We start from the raw sequence: 20,098 nt of genomic DNA, 5'->3' as shown, positions 1-20,098 counted from the left end.
TAATCGATAGAACGTTTCCCACTCTCCCACGGTGAAACATATAAAGTGCACAGGCACAACAGATAAACATGTCCTAGTACTAAGTTTGTCTGCGGTAATTGCACAAAGAACTAATCAGGCCAGCATTTAAAGCTCACTGCGCTGACAGAGAAGCCTGGCCCTTGGGTAAACACCTTCCCAGGTGGGAGCAAGAAGGCAAACAAGGCTGGAGCACCAATGGGCTCCAGCCAGCCCACCACACAGGCGCAGCAGACTCAGACACATACACACACACACGCACACACACACACACACACAGATACACACACACACACACACAGACACACACACACACACACACACACACACAGCAGCAGACACAGACACACATACACACACACACACACACACACACACACGCACACAGGCGCAGCAGCAGACACAGACCTTGGGGAAAAGAGAGGAGGCCGGGCACGGATGGAACACACACCTGTATGCAGATCAGCGGCGCTCGTCACGTATGGGCCAATGATGCGTTTTATGAGCAAGGAGGGCGAGAGGCAAAGTTCATGGGCTGTAAAGCAGGGAAGGGAGAGCTGCGGACACTCGACCGCCAGCTGTTTGATGCTGCAACGTCTCTTCCCAAACCTCTCTCCACCACTCTCTTCACCGCAGGTGAGTTGCATTCTCCAGCGTACCCCTCTTCTAACATCTCTGTGGGATAAATTAGGCAAATGGGTCAAGGAGCACAGAAATGATGGGTTAGGGATGAGCTCGTCCTGAAGAGCAGGGCTACGAGAGGTGACACTGCCGCAAAAGTAGTAAATATTTTGACCATGTGGCAACCTTTTCCGTGATGTTTTACGTCTATTTTCGCTTGAATTCAGAAATTGTTTGAGCACGATATTTTGTCGCCCTGTGTGATGTGAGAGACCTCAGGGCAGATGAGAGAGACAGATGTGACATCGCCTCAGTCCATCCATTGGGTGTGGTCAGGAGCAGGGCCTCGCTACATGTTTGACTTGTCCACAGCGCCATATGTTAAAATGACAATAATCAGCCACAATGCGAACAGGATTGCATGCTGATTCTCATGTTGTTATGCTGTCTGTTCTGCCCAGCAATGATGTGGTCCATGTCTAAAGTATCCTACCATGGCTTAAGAATGATGAAGATTGAATTCACATTTTTCTCAGGGTTGGGGAGCAAAAAAAAACCTTGTCTGTGTTGCTCTGTGAGAAAAATGAATGTGAGGTGGAGCCTACAACGTCCATCAGGAGCTGTTAATACTTAAATTCCCCATATTGATAATTCTAAGACTTTAACAGCCATTTAATCTTTACCGGACACACATGCGTTAACGCGTCAGCAGTTGTAAGTCATGCCAGGACACACATGTGTTAACGTGTCAGCAGTTGTACGTCATGCCAGGACACACATGTGTTAACGTGTCAGCAGTTGTACGTCATGCTAAGACACACATGCGTTAACATGTCAGCAGTTGTACGTCATGCTAAGACACAGAGCAAACAGGACGTCAGTGGCAGGTGACAGGGTCTCCCAGCAGGGGAGAGGGCGGACCTGTCTGAGGTACATGGAGGCGGTGGTGTAGTGGTCCCTGGAGAAGTGGGTATACTCTTAATTTAGCATTTTTTTTAAAGCAGCCCATACAGCACAGGATAAACGCCCTGTTTTGAAAAGTGGGTATACGCAATGCTGACTGAAAAATAAGTGGGTATACTCCGTATACCTGCGTATACCCTGGACTACACCACTGCATGTAGGGGAGTGGAGGGGGTCTTGCTATTCATATGGACATGCTAAGTTATCGCCCAAGGTCCTGCTATTCATATGGACATGCTAAGTTATCGGTCGAGGTATTGCTATTCATATGGCCATGCTAAGTTAACGCCCAAGGTCTTGCCAGGCCAGACTTATCTAATAGCTGCACTGTTCTGCTGGCTCTGCCAATTGCTATCATAATTATGGGCATTTTAGATTATAAACTCTGATCTGCAAGATATGGAGATATGGCTCAGCTGCAATAGACAGTTCAATCAGTATTTTTTTATCTATCAATCGGAACCCGGATATAGTTCTTATGTGTAATGTAGTGTAATTTACACATGGCATATGTCTGTGGCACAGTGGTGTTGTGTTTTGGGTTTTGTGAGGCGGTTTTTGTTTTTGTGACACTTGACTTTCTTTCACAGTACCGCATGTGATCAAACATTTCACAGAGACAAAAAGAACAAGTGATTCATTGTTCTTTACAACATCCACAGACCTCTGGACAGGCAGTTTGATCAAGTATTGATAAGCATGATAAGAATGCTCATAAAAAGTTTGCTTGATTATGGGCAAACACACAAATCAACTGCACAGGTACCAGCTAGGAAAGATACCAAATAATACGGCTACATATGACATCTACAGCAAGCTGCTGTGAATACAACCCTGACCAAATAGGAAACAGAAAAATCGTAATGTGATAAAACATGACAAAATGAAGTGGGCAAAGCCTTTGAGGATGGGCAGTGTCTTTGCTGTCATGAACTTAAACACTTAACAACATTGCACATTTGATCCTGTTAAGGGAAACGACACCTTCTCGTTTCATTTGTCTATCAGCTGGAGCATAATCCAGATCAGCAGCCTCATGTTCCTTTGGCTGTCAGTTCCAAGCGGCAGCACCATTAGTAAGTCTCATGTTGTCATGGGAGTGTTGCCAGACCTGATTGCCATCATGGCCCCTTTAATGAGGAAGTGAAGGAAAGGAACAACATGGCTGAGCCAGAGGTCTCTGGGGGATAACAGGACAGGAGCCAGACTCACCTGATCACTCAGCACCAGTGAAACACAAACACAACATGTTTACCTGACCTCTTCTACCTACAAAAAACATGTTTTATGTTACAATTAGGGGGGGAGGGGCAGTGTTGAACATCACTGGCACATCACTACAGTGGGAGCGAGGCCGTCTTGAACAGAGCATGTTATATTTGTTCAGACGGGTTATGAACACAGCTGGAAAGCCTGTCCTCTGAATGACGGCAAACAGGGCACAATAACAATTTATAGCCTGCTAATCATAAACCATGCATGATTCCCTGTGGGATATACAAAGCCTGCTTTATTGGGCCCTAAATATTGTCAGTCAAAGCTGATCTGCATACAAACTTAAACAGTTCACCTTGAACTGCACTTCACTATATAAAAATGCTCATAAAAAGTTAGCTTGATTATGGGCAATCATTTTTCTAATTGAATTTTTTTTTTCTAATTGACAAATTCTAAAGTTTGGTACTTGCACTCACAGTTGTAAATAAACTGTTTATCATTGTGAATATGATTCAATATCCTCAGCCCTTAAGGGCAAAGGCCATGGCAGTTTAAGGTGTTTTCTGGTTCATATCACAAACAGAAAGCCTTCTGAGGTTGACTTTTTATCTCATCTCACATTCCTTCCTGTGGCGGTAAGCTTGAAACGCTACTCTCTGATGAGATATGACAGCATTCTCAACCATATAAGTAACTCTTTATACTAAAACAGCCATGAACATCCATTGAGCTTAAAACAACAACCTAACACGTGTGAGACAAGATCAAATAGAAAATAATTTTTGACTGCGACAAAATATTGAAAAGGTTTTTTAGAAGTGTATCCTCATGAAAATAGGACAGCACCAAAATGGCTTAGTGGTCATGGCCAGTGTGGTTATACTTCTGAGAAGTGTGTGTATATATACATATATGTGTGTATAAATATATACATATATATAAGGATATAAATAGGCCATGAGGTGGGACGTTTAAATCATGGTCATCTACGTTTTGACTGCAAACCTTTGCTATTGCTCAGCTATCATGCATCACCTTTGTTAACTTCACAGCGAGATGTGCCCTGTTAGAAGTGGCTAGGGCCATTTAATGAATTCACACCCTCTCCTCTTCGGGCGCCTACGGTGAACGCAGGGTGAAGTTTGTCACCGGATCTCAGGGCTGCGGGCGCTTTCACTTCCTGTAGTGTGGGTTTGCTGTTCATTAGAATGATCTAGCGTTCAGGGAGTGCTGCACACATGGGCGTTCCACCCATCTTGCAGATCAGTGTTGCACAACACATAGTATTAAAGGGAGAGGTATCGTGTGAGTCGACTACATGATCTCAGGGTGGCCTGAGGAAAGCCTTCAATAAAACTGGATGATTAACGTCCCTAATAACCGCACATTATTAAGACAAGAGGGTTCAAAGTTGTACACTGAGAGCTGCACATTGCTATGACGCTTTGATGTGCTATCAGTCATTTTCCAGTGAGCAAGTAGTCACAGGGGGTGACGCGAGTTAATTCACAAAGTTAAAAACCATATCAGATCAAACATAGTGGTTGATAGTGGAAGAGTCTCACATTAGACCCCGATGAAGAAAAGTGCTGTGTGAAATAAACTCTGCCCGGGGTAATGCTGAATACAGAATGAGACACATGTCCTTATGACCTTGACTGAACTGTTCTAATGTTGAGCAATGCCCAGTCTATCTTCTTAACAATCTGCCTACCCTCTGCAACTTTCAGGTACATCCCAGGAGCTGAAGCTGGCATCATGCCGCAAGTTCAAGTCAAATCTGAGATTCCAAAAGTCCTCAATAAAACCACCCCAGGCCTGCAGATATGGAGAGTGGAGGTAAAAGAGCACTAACTATTTGCTGAATCATCCTTGTCCAACACCATCACGCCACCACACCAGTGTGGATGGTAGCAGGACTGAAAGGGAAATTCATATGAAGACTTCTGTTTATAATGTTTTGTACCATCCCTTTAGAAAAGGTCAACAAATAACTTCTCATTTCTGCTTATTTGGATGCTGCGCAGGTATGAGTCATTTATGTTCTTTTTATTTCTCCACCAGAACATGGAGCTGGTGCCGTTCCCCTCCAAAACATACGGCCACTTCTATGAGGGGGACAGCTATTTGATTCTCTATGTAAGTGTCCATCAATTATTAACCCATGCAGTGTTATGATTAAGTGTTTTATTGCTCTTAGCTTGACTGTTGTCTCCCTTTGTACGTCGCTTTGGACAAAAGCGTCTACCAAATGACAAAAATGTAAATGTAAATGTTTATTTAAGAATCGGTCATCCATTAATCTCAAAGCGTCCACTAATCCCACAATATCGACTGCAACTCAGACACACAAGACTAGCAGCTCCTTCTCCTACGACATCCATTACTGGCTGGGCAAGGCCACCTCCAATGATGAGCAGGGGACGGCGGCCATCTACGCCGTCGCAATGGACGAGCACCTGGGAGGCGCGGCCGTGCAGCACCGGGAGGCACAGGGCTCCGAGAGCGCCACCTTCCGAGGATACTTCAAACAGGGCATTATGTGAGCAACCTCTAGACACAAGACACACTGAACACACAGATAGCCTTTAAAGGGACAGCAGCCATTATGTGAGCAACCTCTAGACACAAGACACACTGAACACACAGCTAGCCTTTAAAGGGACAGCAGCCATTATGTGAGCAACCTCTATGCATAGACACTGTCGCTGCCAAATGTGAGTCCGCTGCCTGATGTGAGTCCGCATGCGCAAACACAAACGGTTCACGCATAATGTGAGTTTATTTACTGGTATATTTAATTGTGTCGTAAACGGTGACCAGCTAAGGCTCACGTCAACATATGGGGCTGGTTTTAACGCATAATACCATTACATTTAATGTTATATTTACTGTTACTAGTAATAAATGCACTGCTTAACTAATAATTCAATAAACTTGAAGCGTAACATCATAAACCTTGGTGGATTTCAAACGTAAACAAATGCGCTTGTCACCGTTTACAACACAATTAAATATACCAGTGAATAAACCCACATTATGCGTGAACCGTTTGTGTTTGCGCATGCGGACTCACATCAGGCAGGGACTCACATTTGGCAGCGACAGACACACTGAACACACAGCTAGCCTTTAAAGGGACAGCAGCCATTATGTGAGCGACCTCTATGCATAGACACACTGAACACACAGATAGCCTTTAAAGGGACAGTAGCCATTATGTGAGCAACCTCTATGCATAGACACACTGAACACACAGATAGCCTTTAAAGGGACAGTAGCCATTATGTGAGCAACCTCTATGCATAGACACACTGAACACACAGATAGCCTTTAAAGGGACAGTAGCCATTATGTGAGCAACCTCTATGCATAGACACACTGAACACACAGATAGCCTTTAAAGGGACAGTAGCCATTATGTGAGCAACCTCTAGACACAAGACACACTGAACACACAGATAGCCTTTAAAGGGACAGTAGCCATTATGTGAGCAACCTCTAGACAGAAGACACACTGAACACACAGATAGCCTTTAAAGGGACAGCAGCCATTATGTGAGCAACCTCTATGCATAGACACACTGAACACACAGCTAGCCTTTAAAGGGACAGCAGCCATTCCCCTAGAAATGTATGAACACTATTGCCTAAAGCTCACACCCATTTGTTGTGTATGACACCTGACTGACACAACAGGAAAACATTACAAAACCCGGCCGTTCATCAGATGAGAAAGAATATGTCACTAAAGAAAGAGGGAAGTTGGGTGTAGTTCTAACTTCTGCTTTACTGTTCTGAGAAGCGGCAGACAACAAGTTGTCTATATTAAAACACAGCTAGACAATTCTGAGAAATAAATAGCTTCTTCTTTTTCCTTTTTATTTTATTTCTCTACCCCTCTGTCTTCTCCTATTCCTAACAGCTACAAGAAGGGAGGTGTGGCGTCTGGGATGAAGCAGGTTGAGACTAACACCTACAACATCCGCCGACTGATGCATGTCAAGGGGAAGAAGCATGTTGTGGCTGGAGAGGTGAGGGTTTCACACCCTTCTGCAAACATTCACACACCAAGCTGTTCACAGGCCGCCAAGATGTTGACAAACGTCAAGACACACAAACGATGACGCACAAAACTGTTAGCGAGCTCATTAACATCAGCATTGCAGAGCATTGGGGTCATAGAGGGGGTGGAATGTTTGACATCATCCCATCTTTTGCAACGGCGTGGAAAAACTGAATCATTGCAGCCAACGGTCAAAAAGGTCAAAGCTACATGCTAAAGCTAATTGACACACCCACGTCACTGCTGTGGTCAGTGGAAACAAGTTATTGTGAAGTTAATTAAATCATCTTTAGGGCCTAGAAGTTGGGATCACAGTACATAAACAACTACATGGTGGCAGAAAAGATAAGAACTCCCAGTCTTAACCTTTTTTATACCCAGCAGACAAAACAATCAACCAGTGGAAGACTAAGCAACCATACTGTGCAATAATGCCCTAGCCCTTCCTCATGGGATTCCCCAACTCCTAGGCCCTTAAGATGAGCATGTAGTTTTGACCTTTTTGACCGTTGGCTGCAATGATTCAGTGTTGAATCATTACACTCAGAAACATGAAACATTAAACTAGCTTGTTTAACAATTTTTATGGTGAAATGCAGTCTAACGCCTCCCTGAGGGCCTCACAAATACATGCCTTTCAAGGCACTGGAAGAAGCCCTCCTTTCCAAAGTGTTTGTCAAATCTGTCATGTTTAATTCTTAGGTGGACCTAAGTTGGAAGAGCTTCAACACGGGTGACGTGTTCCTGCTGGACCTGGGTAGCCTGATCATCCAGTGGAATGGACCGAAGAGTAACCACATGGAGAGACTGAAGGCAGGAAACCCTCCTCAACCTCATTCCAACAGCATCCCTCTAGGCCAGGGGTGGGCAATTACATTCCCAAAGGGGGCACATGAGATAGTGGGACTGTTGTGGAGGGCCGGACCAATAGGCTGAACTAAATTCAGCATGAAAAATGTGCATGTTTTTGCAGTATTAAAGGTGTGCCCAGCCGACCAATACACATGGTACACACACACACACGAGAGCAAGCTTGCAATGCATTTACCACCTCCGCGGGCCGGTCCGGGACAGCCAAGGGGCCGCAAATGGCCCTGGGGCCGCACTTTCCCCAGGTCTGCTCTAGGCTGAGGCTGATATTTTGGCTCTAACTGGTGTATGAGTTCCTGTTCTCAGCAAACTGCTGTACTTGCAGGCAGTGAACCTGGCCAAGGACATCCGTGACCGAGAGAGAGGAGGCAGAGCACAGGTGACCGTGGTGGAGGGAGAGGACGAGAAGAACTCAGAGGAGGCCATGAAACTCATGAAGGAGGTCCTGGGCGAGAGGAAGGACAACATCAAAGACCCCATACCCGACAAGGTGGTCGAGGAGAAACTCAAGTCCAGCATCAAGCTCTTTCAGTGAGTGCTGACTCTCAAAAACATCTCTACAAGTAACCTACATTCATATGACACTTAAAAGAAGATGCGTGTCATTTTAATACAAGGTGCACCTTTCGACAGTATTTCAGATGCACAGGGGAACCTGGTAGTTCAGGAGGTAGCTGTGAAACCCCTTACGCAAGACCTGCTGAGGCATGAGGTAAGCTACCATTTTTTACTACTTTTTAGGAGTACCTGAATAACACTGATCATGCAGATGCTAGGTCTGTGTTGTGACCACACAGGGAAATGTTTGACATACAATGAATTGTGAATGCCATATTTCAATGAAAAATACATTCGCCCACCCATGTCATGGGAGAAGCATCCTACCACCACAGAAATTAAAGAGTAAAGATAAACTCCAGATCCCTGATACTGACTATCAACTTAATTTAGAAACTATAGCAATATTTCACATCAATTTGACAGACATTCATTAGCAGGTGGTTTGTAAGTTGCCAAAAATCTCTTTCGGTTTCGCTCTGACACTAGAACTGTCCTCCCACATAACAGAGACACATTTAAAATATTCTGTGGTATTATCCTTTCAGGTTGATTAAACACAGTCATGGGAACATTTCTATACCACAGTTAAGCAATTTTACATTCTTATGAGTGTCAGAGTGGATTACATGAAATAGAAGTGAAATTTACTGGCAGACCTCTTGACTACCCACAAGGGTTTAGTTGATTTCTTGTTTGGTTTCCTTTTTTTGGTTGTACTTCTCCAAAATTCTATTTATAAAAACTACTGACCAGATAAAGGAGAGATTCCTTCCTAGTTTTCGGTGTGCTCAAGCACATAAATGTTCGATAATGAAAAACCATTACAGACAAATGTGCATTCTCTCAGGGTAGGTTCTCAATAAAACTGCTTTGGGGGTCGTATGGGGATACGTCAAATACAAAAGACTCATTTCACTAAATAGCCAAGTTTATTTTGCAGGCTGTTCACTAGAGCACCCTCTGGTGTTAGCAAATGGCAAAGGCTTAAAAAATGCCAATGCCTTGCCATGCCATGCAAATGCCATTTTTTTACCCACAGAGGGCAAATCTTTTCCTCAGTAAATATTCTATCAAACATACTGTCTTGATAGTTAAAGGCACAATATGCAACAATTATGCTTCAGGATTAGGGTTAGGATAAGCAGTTTAACCTTAAAATAACAGCTTAAAAAAAATTGGGGCGCTACAATGACTTTTAATATGGAGAATTGCGTCCGTGCCAATGGCATAGCAGGGTCGATAGGCATATAACTGCCTTCTGTAGTTTTGCCTGCCGATGCCCGCCGACCTGACTTTGATTACCTTCTGCCGATCTAGTAAGTAGCTTATTTGCCGTCTTGCTTAGTCTTGTGTTGCACATGATTGATGTTTGACTGTGTAAGGACAGTCGTTGAGTAATTAGTTTGTCATAATGTCAAAGTCGGCACATTTGAAGAGATTTTGTTAGTTTTAGCTGCTAGCATACCTTTAGCGAATAGCTATTAATCCTTAATGCACCTTTAAGACTCACCACATTTTCAGTTTGTAGTTTGTCACTGACAGCAAATACTTATATTTATTAATTAATTAATTCATTAATTAATTTCTTTCATCTTCCATGTTAGATACCGATATTGTTTATCGCATAAACAGCTAAGGACAAGAATTCAGTGTTTTTACCCATTTACCCTCTGGTCTAGACGAAGAGAAGTACTGAAATAGTAGGACTGATGGTTCAAACCAGAGACCATTTAGAGAAGGAACACAGAAAAGGAGAAGAGTCCTTTGCAAATGATGACATACATTCTGTGTTCTGACAGGACTGCTATCTACTAGACCAAGGTGGAATAAGGATCTTCATCTGGAAAGGGAAGAAGGCCTCTAAGTTAGAGAGGTCTGAGTCTCTGGATAAAGCAGAGGTGAGTCTTTAACTGCCTTTTAAATTCAGAATGTCAAGGTAACTGAGGTAACAGCTACAAAATGACCACCAAAGGCAAAACATGGTAAGCAAAGCTAGCAAATCCGTGAGCTAGAAAAGGGTCTGCAGTTTTGTATTTGTTATTAACCAAATGACTCCCTTCCCTCAGGCCTACAAGAAGGCAAAAGGCTACCCTTCTTCCACTTACGTTGAGACTGTGAATGATGGAGCTGAGTCTGCCCTATTCAAGCAACTTTTCCAGAAATGGACTGTGAAGAACCAGACCTCTGGGCTCGGGACAACACACGCTCCTGGGAAAATTGGTAGGTAGCGGGACTTCACCTTATTTCGCTCTACTGCTTTTGGTGAGACCAGTGTGGTATAAGACTGTATTAAAAGTACTGTACTTAATTAAATATACCAAAAATATGCCATGGGGATCTTCCATATATCAAAGAGCCCTATTAACGGTGGTCTTCACTGCACACTGCAGCCAAGGTGGAACAGGTCAAATTTGATGCCACATCCATGCATGCCAGACCTGACCTGGCTGCACAGCAAAAAATGGTGGATGATGGAACCGGTGAAGCACAGGTTAGGACCATTTGACCACCAGAATGCTTGCTGAGGGCTGATTAAAGTCCTTACTTCAAATAAAGCACTCTGCCTGTTTCCCAGTATAAAGTTCAAAATGGCCTCTCTTTTCCACACCCGCAGGTATGGAGGATAGAGGATAGTGAGCTGGTCCCAGTGGACAGGAAGTGGCTGGGGCACTTCTACGGTGGAGACTGCTACCTCATCCTCTACGAATATGAAGTCAGCAGCAAAAAGCACTACATTCTCTATATGTGGCAGGTAAGTACCCCTTCATAAGCACTACATACTCTATATGTGGCAGGTAAGTAGCCTCTTTAGCACTACACACACTTAATGTGGCAGGTTAGTACCCCTTTATAAGCACTACATACTCTATATGTGGCAGGTTAGTACCCCTCATAAGCACTACATACTCTATATGTGGCAGGTTAGTACGCCTCATAAGCACTACATTCTCTATATGTGGCAGGTTATTACCCTTCATAAGCACTACATACTCTATATGTGGCAGGTTAGTACCCGTCATACTGTGAGCACTACATACTCTATATGTGGCAGGTTAGTACCCCTCATACTGTGAGCACTACACTCTCTATATGTGGCAGGTTAGTACCCTTTATAAGCATTCACCAAGCATCTTGCATGAATCCTCCTTCCTTTGATGACAAAAAAGAGACGTGCTCCTGCTTGACAATATGTCAATTTATGTTGTGTCACAGGGCCGTCACGCCAGCACAGCAGAGATGACCGCCTGTGCATACCAGTCTGTGGCCCTGGACCAGCAGTATAATGGAGAACCTGTCCAGGTGCGAGTGCCCATGGGGAAGGAACCTATGCACCTCATGGCCATATTCAAGGGAAGGATGGTCGTGTATGAGGTACGTCTGACTGATAAGCAGCAGAAGTGGTTATACTGTTAATTTTTTTTAAGCAGCCCATACAGCACAGGATAAATGCTGTTTTGAGAAGTGGGTATACCCACTGCTGACTGAAAAATAAGTCGGTATACTCTGTTTACCTGCGTATAACCTGGACTACACCACTGGCAGTGGGCAGTTTGGGTGAAAAATTAGCTATCTAACTACTAAAAGGGCATGCAAAATCCATCCATACACCAACAACAGCACAGTGATAAAGTTGTGCTGTAAAAGCTCTTTTTTGTGTTTACATTTCCGCTTCGTGGTCCTGTCTGCAGGAAGGAAGTTCCAGAGCAGATTACGCTGACGTCAAGTCGGCTTTGCGGCTCTTCCACGTTCACGGCACCAACGAGTTCAACACCCGGGCCATCGAGGTGCCGGCTCGCTGCTCCAGTCTCAACTCCAATGACGTGTTTGTGCTCAAGACTGAGAACTGCTGTTACCTGTGGTACGGCAAGGTAGGCATCTCTAGTTTATTAGCGCTCACACTTTCTTAGTGTCCAATTGCAGTTACCTGTGGTACGGCAAGGTAGGCATCTCTAGTTTATTAGTGGTCACACTTTCTTAGTGTCCAATTGCAGAGTGATCATACAAACAACTGTGTGACTGCAAAATGATGCACATAATATGTTTGACCAGTACACAAAACAGAAACCTTCGGAATTTGGATTTGATTCTGACATTTTGGAATTGGAGATTTGACCTGTGTGTGTTGCAGGGATGCAGTGGGGATGAGAGAGAGATGGGAAAATCCCTGGCGGACATCATCTCCAAAAGGGAAAAGCACGTCATTGCAGAGGGCCAGGAACCATCTGACTTCTGGGTGAATCTGGGAGGGAAGTCCGCGTACGCCAGCAGCAAAAGGTACAGTCAGTGTTCAGTCCCTGCCATTATGTGTCATCTTCTTTGATTTCACGGATCTGCGTAGGCGTCTCATGATTATTCCTTGTCCATGACATTAGACTACAGGAGCAGAATGACAACATCACCCCGCGCCTCTTCGAGTGTTCCACCCAGACAGGCACCTTTGAGGCCACAGAGATCACAAACTTTAACCAGGATGACCTGGATGAGGAGGACGTCATGCTGCTAGATATCTGGGATCAGGTAAGACGCCTCTTTGGAATGTTATCATGTGCGGCACCCCGTGATAAAGAATCAATCAAAAAACGTTTAACGATTAATTTGAGAAAAAAACTGTTCTTCACAATTTGTGTGAAACAAATATGCAACTGTCTTGTTGTCTTCCCTTTATTCTATATTTTCTATTTATCTTTAATATCTATTCATTCTACACTTCCAATTTGTTTAGACTGCATATAAGCCAAAATACCTCTTCAAACTTTAACAACAGTTCACCTCGCCCACACAGGTATACTTGTGGATTGGCAAAGGTGCCAGTCAGAAGGAGAAGGAGGAGGCGGTCGTCACTGCCCAAGAGTACCTGCGCAGCCACCCGGCTGGACGCGATGTGGACACTCCCATCCTGGTGGTCAAGCAGGGCTTTGAGCCGCCCACCTTCACGGGCTGGTTCCATGCCTGGGATTCTCACGAGTGGAGCGTATGTGTACATTTATAACAAAACTAGCTCCACTAGGTCCACTGTAAACATTACTAAGGATTATACCAACTGAAATTCTAGATTAGCTGGAATAAACATATGTTATCAGAATTAAACATGGTAAACAATCGGAATGGCTGTAATGCATCACAAGCCTGATTTAACTCTCAAGTCTTGTATTTAGGGTGGAAAGTCCTATGCCCAGCTGAAGACAGAGCTGGGAGATGCCACGAACATCATCCAGATCTCAATGGTGAGTGGGGTGTTCCCATTCCCAAAATCCAACATTTTCACTCGTTAATTCTACCTGTGTGTTGTTTCCGAACCGTGCATTGTCAATTTTCGCACAGTTCCGTTAAGACTTGCTTCTGGTTTGGACAACGGGGTCATGCTGCACTTAACCCATCTTTAAGTCTAGCTTTCTTTCCTTTTACTTTGGAGTCACACGATCTAACCTTTGTATTCAGGGGCAGACGACGACCACCACCACCAATGGCCCCAACAGCCCCAACAGCCCCAACAAAGGGAAATCCCCTGGCATGCTGCCTCCTACCACGAGGCCTGAGTTTCCTGCAGACAAGCTGCTGCACCTCCAGCCTGAGGAGCTGCCAGAGGGGGTGGATCCCACAAGAAAGGAGGTAAAGATGAAAATCTGTATCATATTTATATATTATTATCTCTCTCTCTCCCTCCACCTCTCTCTCTCTCTCTCTCCCTCTCTCCCTCTCTCCCTCCACCTCTCTCTCTCTCCCTCTCTCCACCTCTCCACCTTTCCTTTCTCATCGTCTATTCTTTCTCTCTTTTCCCTCTTCCCAACACTCAATTATTTTATTTGTATAGCAATGTGTGCCTACACAGGGTTGTGTACTGTCAAGGAAATGTGTGTGTTTGATTGTGAAATTTAGGGTCTCAGTAAATCTTTCTTTTCTTTGTGAACCTGCAGGAACACCTCTCAAATGAAGACTTCGCTTTGATCCTGGGGGTGTCTCGTATGGATTTTTACTCCATGCCCATGTGGAAGCAGAAGAACCTGAAGAAGGAAAAGGGCTTGTTTTAGAGAGTCACAGTTTGTCCCGCATTGTGATGAGCACTCCTCAACTCTAACATCATTTGGTTTTGGTCCAGACCAGCTTGTAATTGGAATGACACTATTTATGTACCTACTCTATAGCAGATTATTTTTTTTCCACTTAATTTATTATAAAATTCCAATTCAAGATTTACATTTAAAGGGAAACCTCAGGAGTTTTTTTAACCTTTTACTAAGGACAAAAATTATCGAAACGGTCCAGTATTGAGTTTGAACACTAAAACCGGCAACCAAATTGGCTATCAGCCACTGACAGGCTCATCAATGTCATTATAAGGGAAATAACCCCTACAGAGATAGAGCATCTGTTTAGCCCAATTACTGTAAAGAAACTGCCGATCTTCCAGGCTATGTGTTGTATGCGATTTTTTTTGCTTCATTAAATAGGTTAAATCAAAAAACATCAGTAGAAATGAACTAGCCATTAATTTTGCACCCCTTGCAAATACAATCTATGAGTAACATCTTGCCTACAGTGGTCCTTATATGGAAACTTTTTTTTATTTTGACTTAAATAGTAGGCCTATTTCTTGTTCTTTCTACTAATGATCACCTGCTCTCTCTGAGCTCTATCCACGCTCAGCCCCTCCCTACTTGTGTGACTGCATTACTTTTCATTGAATGAGTGCGCTGCAAACATCGAATGTGAGCACAGTCACTTTGAATGTCAAATCAAATATTTCTAACAATCAGTTGCTATTTGCGCTATTTTCAGAAAATAAAGGCACAACACGCACTAACAGATGGGCATAATAAAGTAACAGAATTGTTTTTTTTTAATTTAATTTGAATTAGTGGATAATTTATTTCGTTTCCCACCAAAAAATGGTCTAGCCCAAATTACGATTGAATTAGGACAGCTACAAACATGTTTTCCTTGGTAGTCTCCAGACAGGAGGCTGTGTGTCATGGCGCCCATCAGATGGAAAGGTCAGCCCCATCCCTGGATATGCAGCTGTATTGGCCCTCTGATATGTCATTTGAACTGTTAGATTCAGACATGTTTATGTATTGTTTAATTTTTTTATTTCAGGAATAATATTAATTACAAACTCCTGTCATGTACTAGATGGTGTAAAGAGAAACATTTATATGTTCCTATCAATATTTAAGAATGTCAATAAAAACTGACCTCTGGTAAATAAATCTTTTAACCCATTCAACATTTTTGTGACCCAGTATTAGTACCATGAAACGACACAGTAGTTGGGTACATATAGAGACTTATGTAGAGTTGCGCTTTCAGTGAGGATCTAGTACAGTTTCAGAGCAAAAGTACTAACCCCAGATACTTATATAGAGTTGAACTTTCAGTGAGGATCTAGTTCAGTTTCAGAGCAAAAGTACTAACCCCAGATACTTATATAGAGTTGAACTTTCAGTGAGGATCTAGTTCAGTTTCAGAGCAAAAGTACTAACCCCAGATACTTATATAGAGTTGAACTTTCAGTGAGGATCTAGTTCAGTTTCAAAGCAAATGTATTCAATTTCATAATATAACATTCACTTTCAAGTTTATTTGAATTCAGTTCCAAACTAATAAATTCAATTTTTTTATCTTAGAGTTCAGATTGAGTTTTTCAATGCAGTTATTCAATATAAATATTCTAATTAATTTAGAATAATTTCTGTCCATAGTGTTTGTCAGAGTAGAAATATATGTAGGCTATACAAATAAAAACACTGAAAATATCATACACATCCAGGATAATCTGTCAATGATAAACAATTATTCAAAATTATTAATGGGGTAGTATCAACACAAGGCTGTTTTCCAATTTCAAATCAATTAATTTAATTTTACTGACAGTTTATTGTGCCATTTGAGCAGGGTCACAGTGCCCAATTGAAAGCCTGAACAATCAACATTCCAGCTCTCAAATAATTGGGTTAGATTTCTGGCATGTCTAAACATTTTCTCAACTGTCTTGTAGTGCAACTAGTTCCACGGTCCGATTTCCATTAGTTTGAGCCAAGCAATCGTGAGTTTCTGTCCGTGCGAAAAATGTAGAGTGAGTTACTGCCTCGTATGTGATTGAGAAAAGTTGCGCAGTGACTGTCAGGCTTTAGTTAAAATCAGATAAGGATAATTCTTAGCTTTGGTCATGGACAACTCAGAGTAAGATGTTAGGTAACTTCCAGGAAGTCCATGATGGGAGTGAGTGTTTCTCTTTCTAAGAATCTCTAGGCGTAAAGGTTAATGAGCCTCTGTGCCTCTCTGATACCTGAGAGATAAGCTCCATGTGTAGTGGTATAAAAGTTCACATGCGTCGCCTCTCCAGCAAACAGCACCTGCAGAGCCTGAAGGAACGGAGCATTAAAGCACAACAATGACTCCATCTCACGCAGTAAAAAAGACAATAACACTATTTAAAATACACCCCACACCAAGGCAACTACACATCTGTTTCACTTTAACAGTGAAGATACAATGTTTAAATCATGTTAAGTGAACACAAATACCTTCCTGTCTGCAGAACTTGGCTTAAGTGGGAGAGGTGCTGCCAAAGCGCTATGCTCCTTCTCTGCTAGCACCCCTGGTGGGACAAATGTGTAGGAGCCACGCACATAGGGGTCACGACCCCACCGGGATATTAACACCTGAGAGACCTCAGGTACAGACCAGCCGGTGAAGGACCTGAGCAATCTTTTGGGGGGGGGGGGGGGGGGGGAAGAAAACAAAATGGGTTAATCACCTCATGTGTAGCATTCTCAAGCAGTATTCACACATTCTAAGGTGCCTCATTACACTTTACAGAGAAGCTGGCCTATTTTGAAGGATATATACCCAGGCTGGGTTGGTTAGTAGTGAACTACACACATTTAAACTAGTAGTTTATTCAATTAGTTAAATTACTTATGACATTTTTGTGTAGTTGATACTGCAACTACTGTAAGGCAACAATCACTCTGAAAATGATAAAAACCTACAAAAATCCCAATCTCCAATGAGCCGATGGCAAAAGAGGCAGTGCATCAGAGGAATTCTCTCTGATCTTCAAAAGACTCACTGTTTACAGTAGCCACCATCCCACAAAGGGCTTCACACAACTGGGTAAATAAGCAACCTCACCAGCTGTGACCTGTTACATTTGATCTGGCTGTTTATTGTATTAATAAACTGTTCTAGCCATGAATGGAAAATAAAATGATTGAAATTATTTTTTTTATTTGTATTTGACCATTGCTTCTCTTCTGTACTTGAACCCCATCTGACCAGTCCCATCCCCTTTTTCCTTCAACCTGATGGCTGTGAATGCATGCACAGGCAATGCATTAGTCAGTAGGGAGGAATCACTATCACCATACTTAAGAGAAAACATGACACTGTCTTTCTCCACAGACAAAAACTTTTACTAATGAGCTACGCATGCTGATATTCCTTGCACTTTCCCATGTATAGTATTTTTTTCTGTGTGTGTGTTTTTTTTTACCTCTGAACAGGGAGACACTTACTCAAGTAAACGCAGTAAACGCAATCAAGAGCCATTTTTTGTTGCCATTTAACTTTGCTGTATCATAATTTGTTATCACATGTGCATTGACAATTTCATAATTTGTAGTTTGAACAACTTCTTCTCCCTAAGGCCTTGCTGTAGTTGAATTTCTTCTAGTGTGAAGTAATTGGTAAAGTGCAAAGCTATGCTTTCAAAGTATTATCCCCCACACTGAAAACAGGATAGTACTCCTGACCATGAAAACACTGGAAGTGTGTTAAACTTAGCAGAGGAAAAAAGAAGTAATGATATGATAGAAATCCTTAACAGAATAAACACATATCACTGATACTACATGGCATAAAGTATATTGCCGAAGCATGTTACCTCTCACAGACCTCTCCCACTTCTTCATCCTCCAGGGTCTCCATGTGGAGTGCTTCTCTACCCGTGATCCAGCCACACAGAACATTCGGGTGGCGGGCCACTGTGTCAAAGCCGCAGACTTTTTTATACCAGGTCTCCTTCCAGGCCTCCCCTCCCAGCTCTGAATTATAGACGGCGGCGTCCTCAGGTCCCTTGTCCCATACCAACTGTATCCCTGCACAGTCCTCGGGCCAAAACCTCTCAGGAAAGCGGAGGTAGATCTTGTCTACCGTGCCAATGTCAAGTCTTTCAATAGCAGCCATCTTGGTGTCTGGGAGAGGGGGGCGAAACATCAGTGCCGCCCTCTGCTTCAGCACCCCCAACGAGACCGTCACTATCACATGGTCTGCTTTAAAGGTCTGGCCATCTTCACAGACAACCCTCACAGGATTGGTCGGCTCCGTGCCCTGGTCTCGCTCATTGAGGGCCCACTCAATGTTTGCAACAGGGGTGTTTGTCATGACAACCCCAGCAGGTAACCTTTTAAGAAGGAGGTCTATAAATGCTTGATAACCCCCGGGGCCAAGGGAGTTAAAAAAGCCCCCCTCAAGGGCCACGTAGTGCCCAATCTGAGAGGCAGACACCTCATATAGGGAAGAGCTTGCCTCATCTGTGCACTCACCCCTCTTGCACCACTCAAAAACCTTCAGCCCATCCTCTGTTGCTGCCAGAGGCGATTCGGCAAAGGCATCATCAAGGTAACCCCCGAGGCTTAAGCAGCGGTGCCTCTCCTCCAGTTCAGAGTCGAATGCCCTGGAAGTCAGTTGACTGAAATGAGCGCACACCGGCTCAACGTCCTCAGCCTGGAGAAACCTCCCATCCTCTTTAAAGAAGTAGTCAGAAAGAGTTACAGATCCAGGTAGACACATTTTTGTGCTGGCTGAGAAGCACTCTGAAAGCAGACCATGCTTCTGACCAAGCTGAAAGAGAGGGTTCCCCTCCTGGCCATGAATCCAGTTAGCCCCCAGCTCTATGATGTCTGAGCCAAATGGTCTGATTGTGTGCACTCTGCCGCCCACTCTCCCCATGGCTTCCAGGACCTGTACATGTTGAAATCCAGCCTCAAATAAAGTGGCTGCAGCAGCAAGACCAGCAAATCCGGCTCCTATTACTACTACTTTGGCTGTTAGACGATTCATTTTACATCACGCACTCTAACTATTCTAACTTCCTCTGCAAATTGTAATAAGTGTTTTTCCGTCGTCAGTGTATAAGTTATTTATCTCATGATAATGTGTTGGTCGCAGGAAATGTCTCGTAGCATATCTTGCAGTAATGGGAAGTGTAGACGCCGACTGGGTATAAGAAAAACACAATCAAAACCAGACCTTTGGACTTCAGTCAGTAGACACACGGAGTCGCGTAGTGTTCACGTCTTAAATACTATGAATTTTACAGCCCAGTTGTGTAATGGGACCATCTGAGTCTAGGTTACATTGACTTCAAAAGTATTGACCTTTGTACTCGATAGCTTTTCAAAAGCTCCGTTTCCAGACGACGGCTTCACCATGTGACCCGACTTCCTAAAATCGCAGTGCATGCGGTTGGAGCGCCATCTACCGACAGATAATAGTCACTGAGAGATCTAAATCAAAACCTACGAATGTGTCCCAATTCGACCTTAGGGTGCCACACTGACAAGATCAGCAGAATCCAGAGCACTGAAAGTGTCCGGATGATGCCCCCAAAACGGTCAAAATAAGTAGTGTGATTTGATGCTCACTACTCGCCCCAGCGGATTATGAAGAAAAAAAACCGATGTGCTAAAACGTTGCGAGATCCTGCATAACTGTTGTGAGATCTCGCGGGAAATAAATGTTGATTATTAAAAGAGAGAAGTGGGCTCTTTCCATTTA

At 43.4% G+C, this 20,098-nt stretch overlaps 2 protein-coding genes across 2 annotated transcripts; one reads left to right on the top strand and one right to left on the bottom strand.

Moving 5' to 3' along the window:
- Positions 1-4,578: 4,578 nt before the first annotated feature.
- vil1 (villin 1) lies at positions 4,579-14,346 on the top strand (the record flags this gene model as incomplete). The annotated part of the gene is made up of 19 exons (XM_080838658.1): positions 4,579-4,659; positions 4,885-4,959; positions 5,166-5,362; positions 6,746-6,854; positions 7,589-7,699; positions 8,082-8,287; positions 8,390-8,468; positions 10,117-10,215; positions 10,384-10,537; positions 10,708-10,808; positions 10,932-11,069; positions 11,531-11,689; positions 12,007-12,186; positions 12,447-12,592; positions 12,691-12,835; positions 13,101-13,289; positions 13,474-13,542; positions 13,757-13,927; positions 14,233-14,346. The coding sequence occupies 19 exons, from the start codon at positions 4,579-4,581 to the stop codon at positions 14,344-14,346; spliced, it is 2,523 nt and encodes an 840-aa protein (XP_080694784.1).
- Positions 14,347-16,551: 2,205 nt separating this feature from the next.
- LOC308365284 (spermine oxidase) lies at positions 16,552-19,381 on the bottom strand (the record flags this gene model as incomplete). The annotated part of the gene is made up of 3 exons (XM_080838659.1): positions 16,552-16,680; positions 16,843-17,026; positions 18,204-19,381. 3 exons carry the CDS (start codon positions 19,379-19,381, stop codon positions 16,564-16,566), a joined length of 1,479 nt encoding a protein of 492 aa, XP_080694785.1. The 3' UTR covers positions 16,552-16,563.
- Positions 19,382-20,098: the final 717 nt, after the last annotated feature.

The sequence above is a fragment of the Sprattus sprattus genome, assembly GCF_963457725.1.
Source record: "Sprattus sprattus genome assembly, chromosome: 5".
NCBI lineage: Eukaryota > Metazoa > Chordata > Actinopteri > Clupeiformes > Clupeidae > Sprattus > Sprattus sprattus.
The sequence above is the reverse complement of the archived record's forward strand: the minus strand, read 5'-3'. Positions and strand labels throughout refer to the sequence as shown.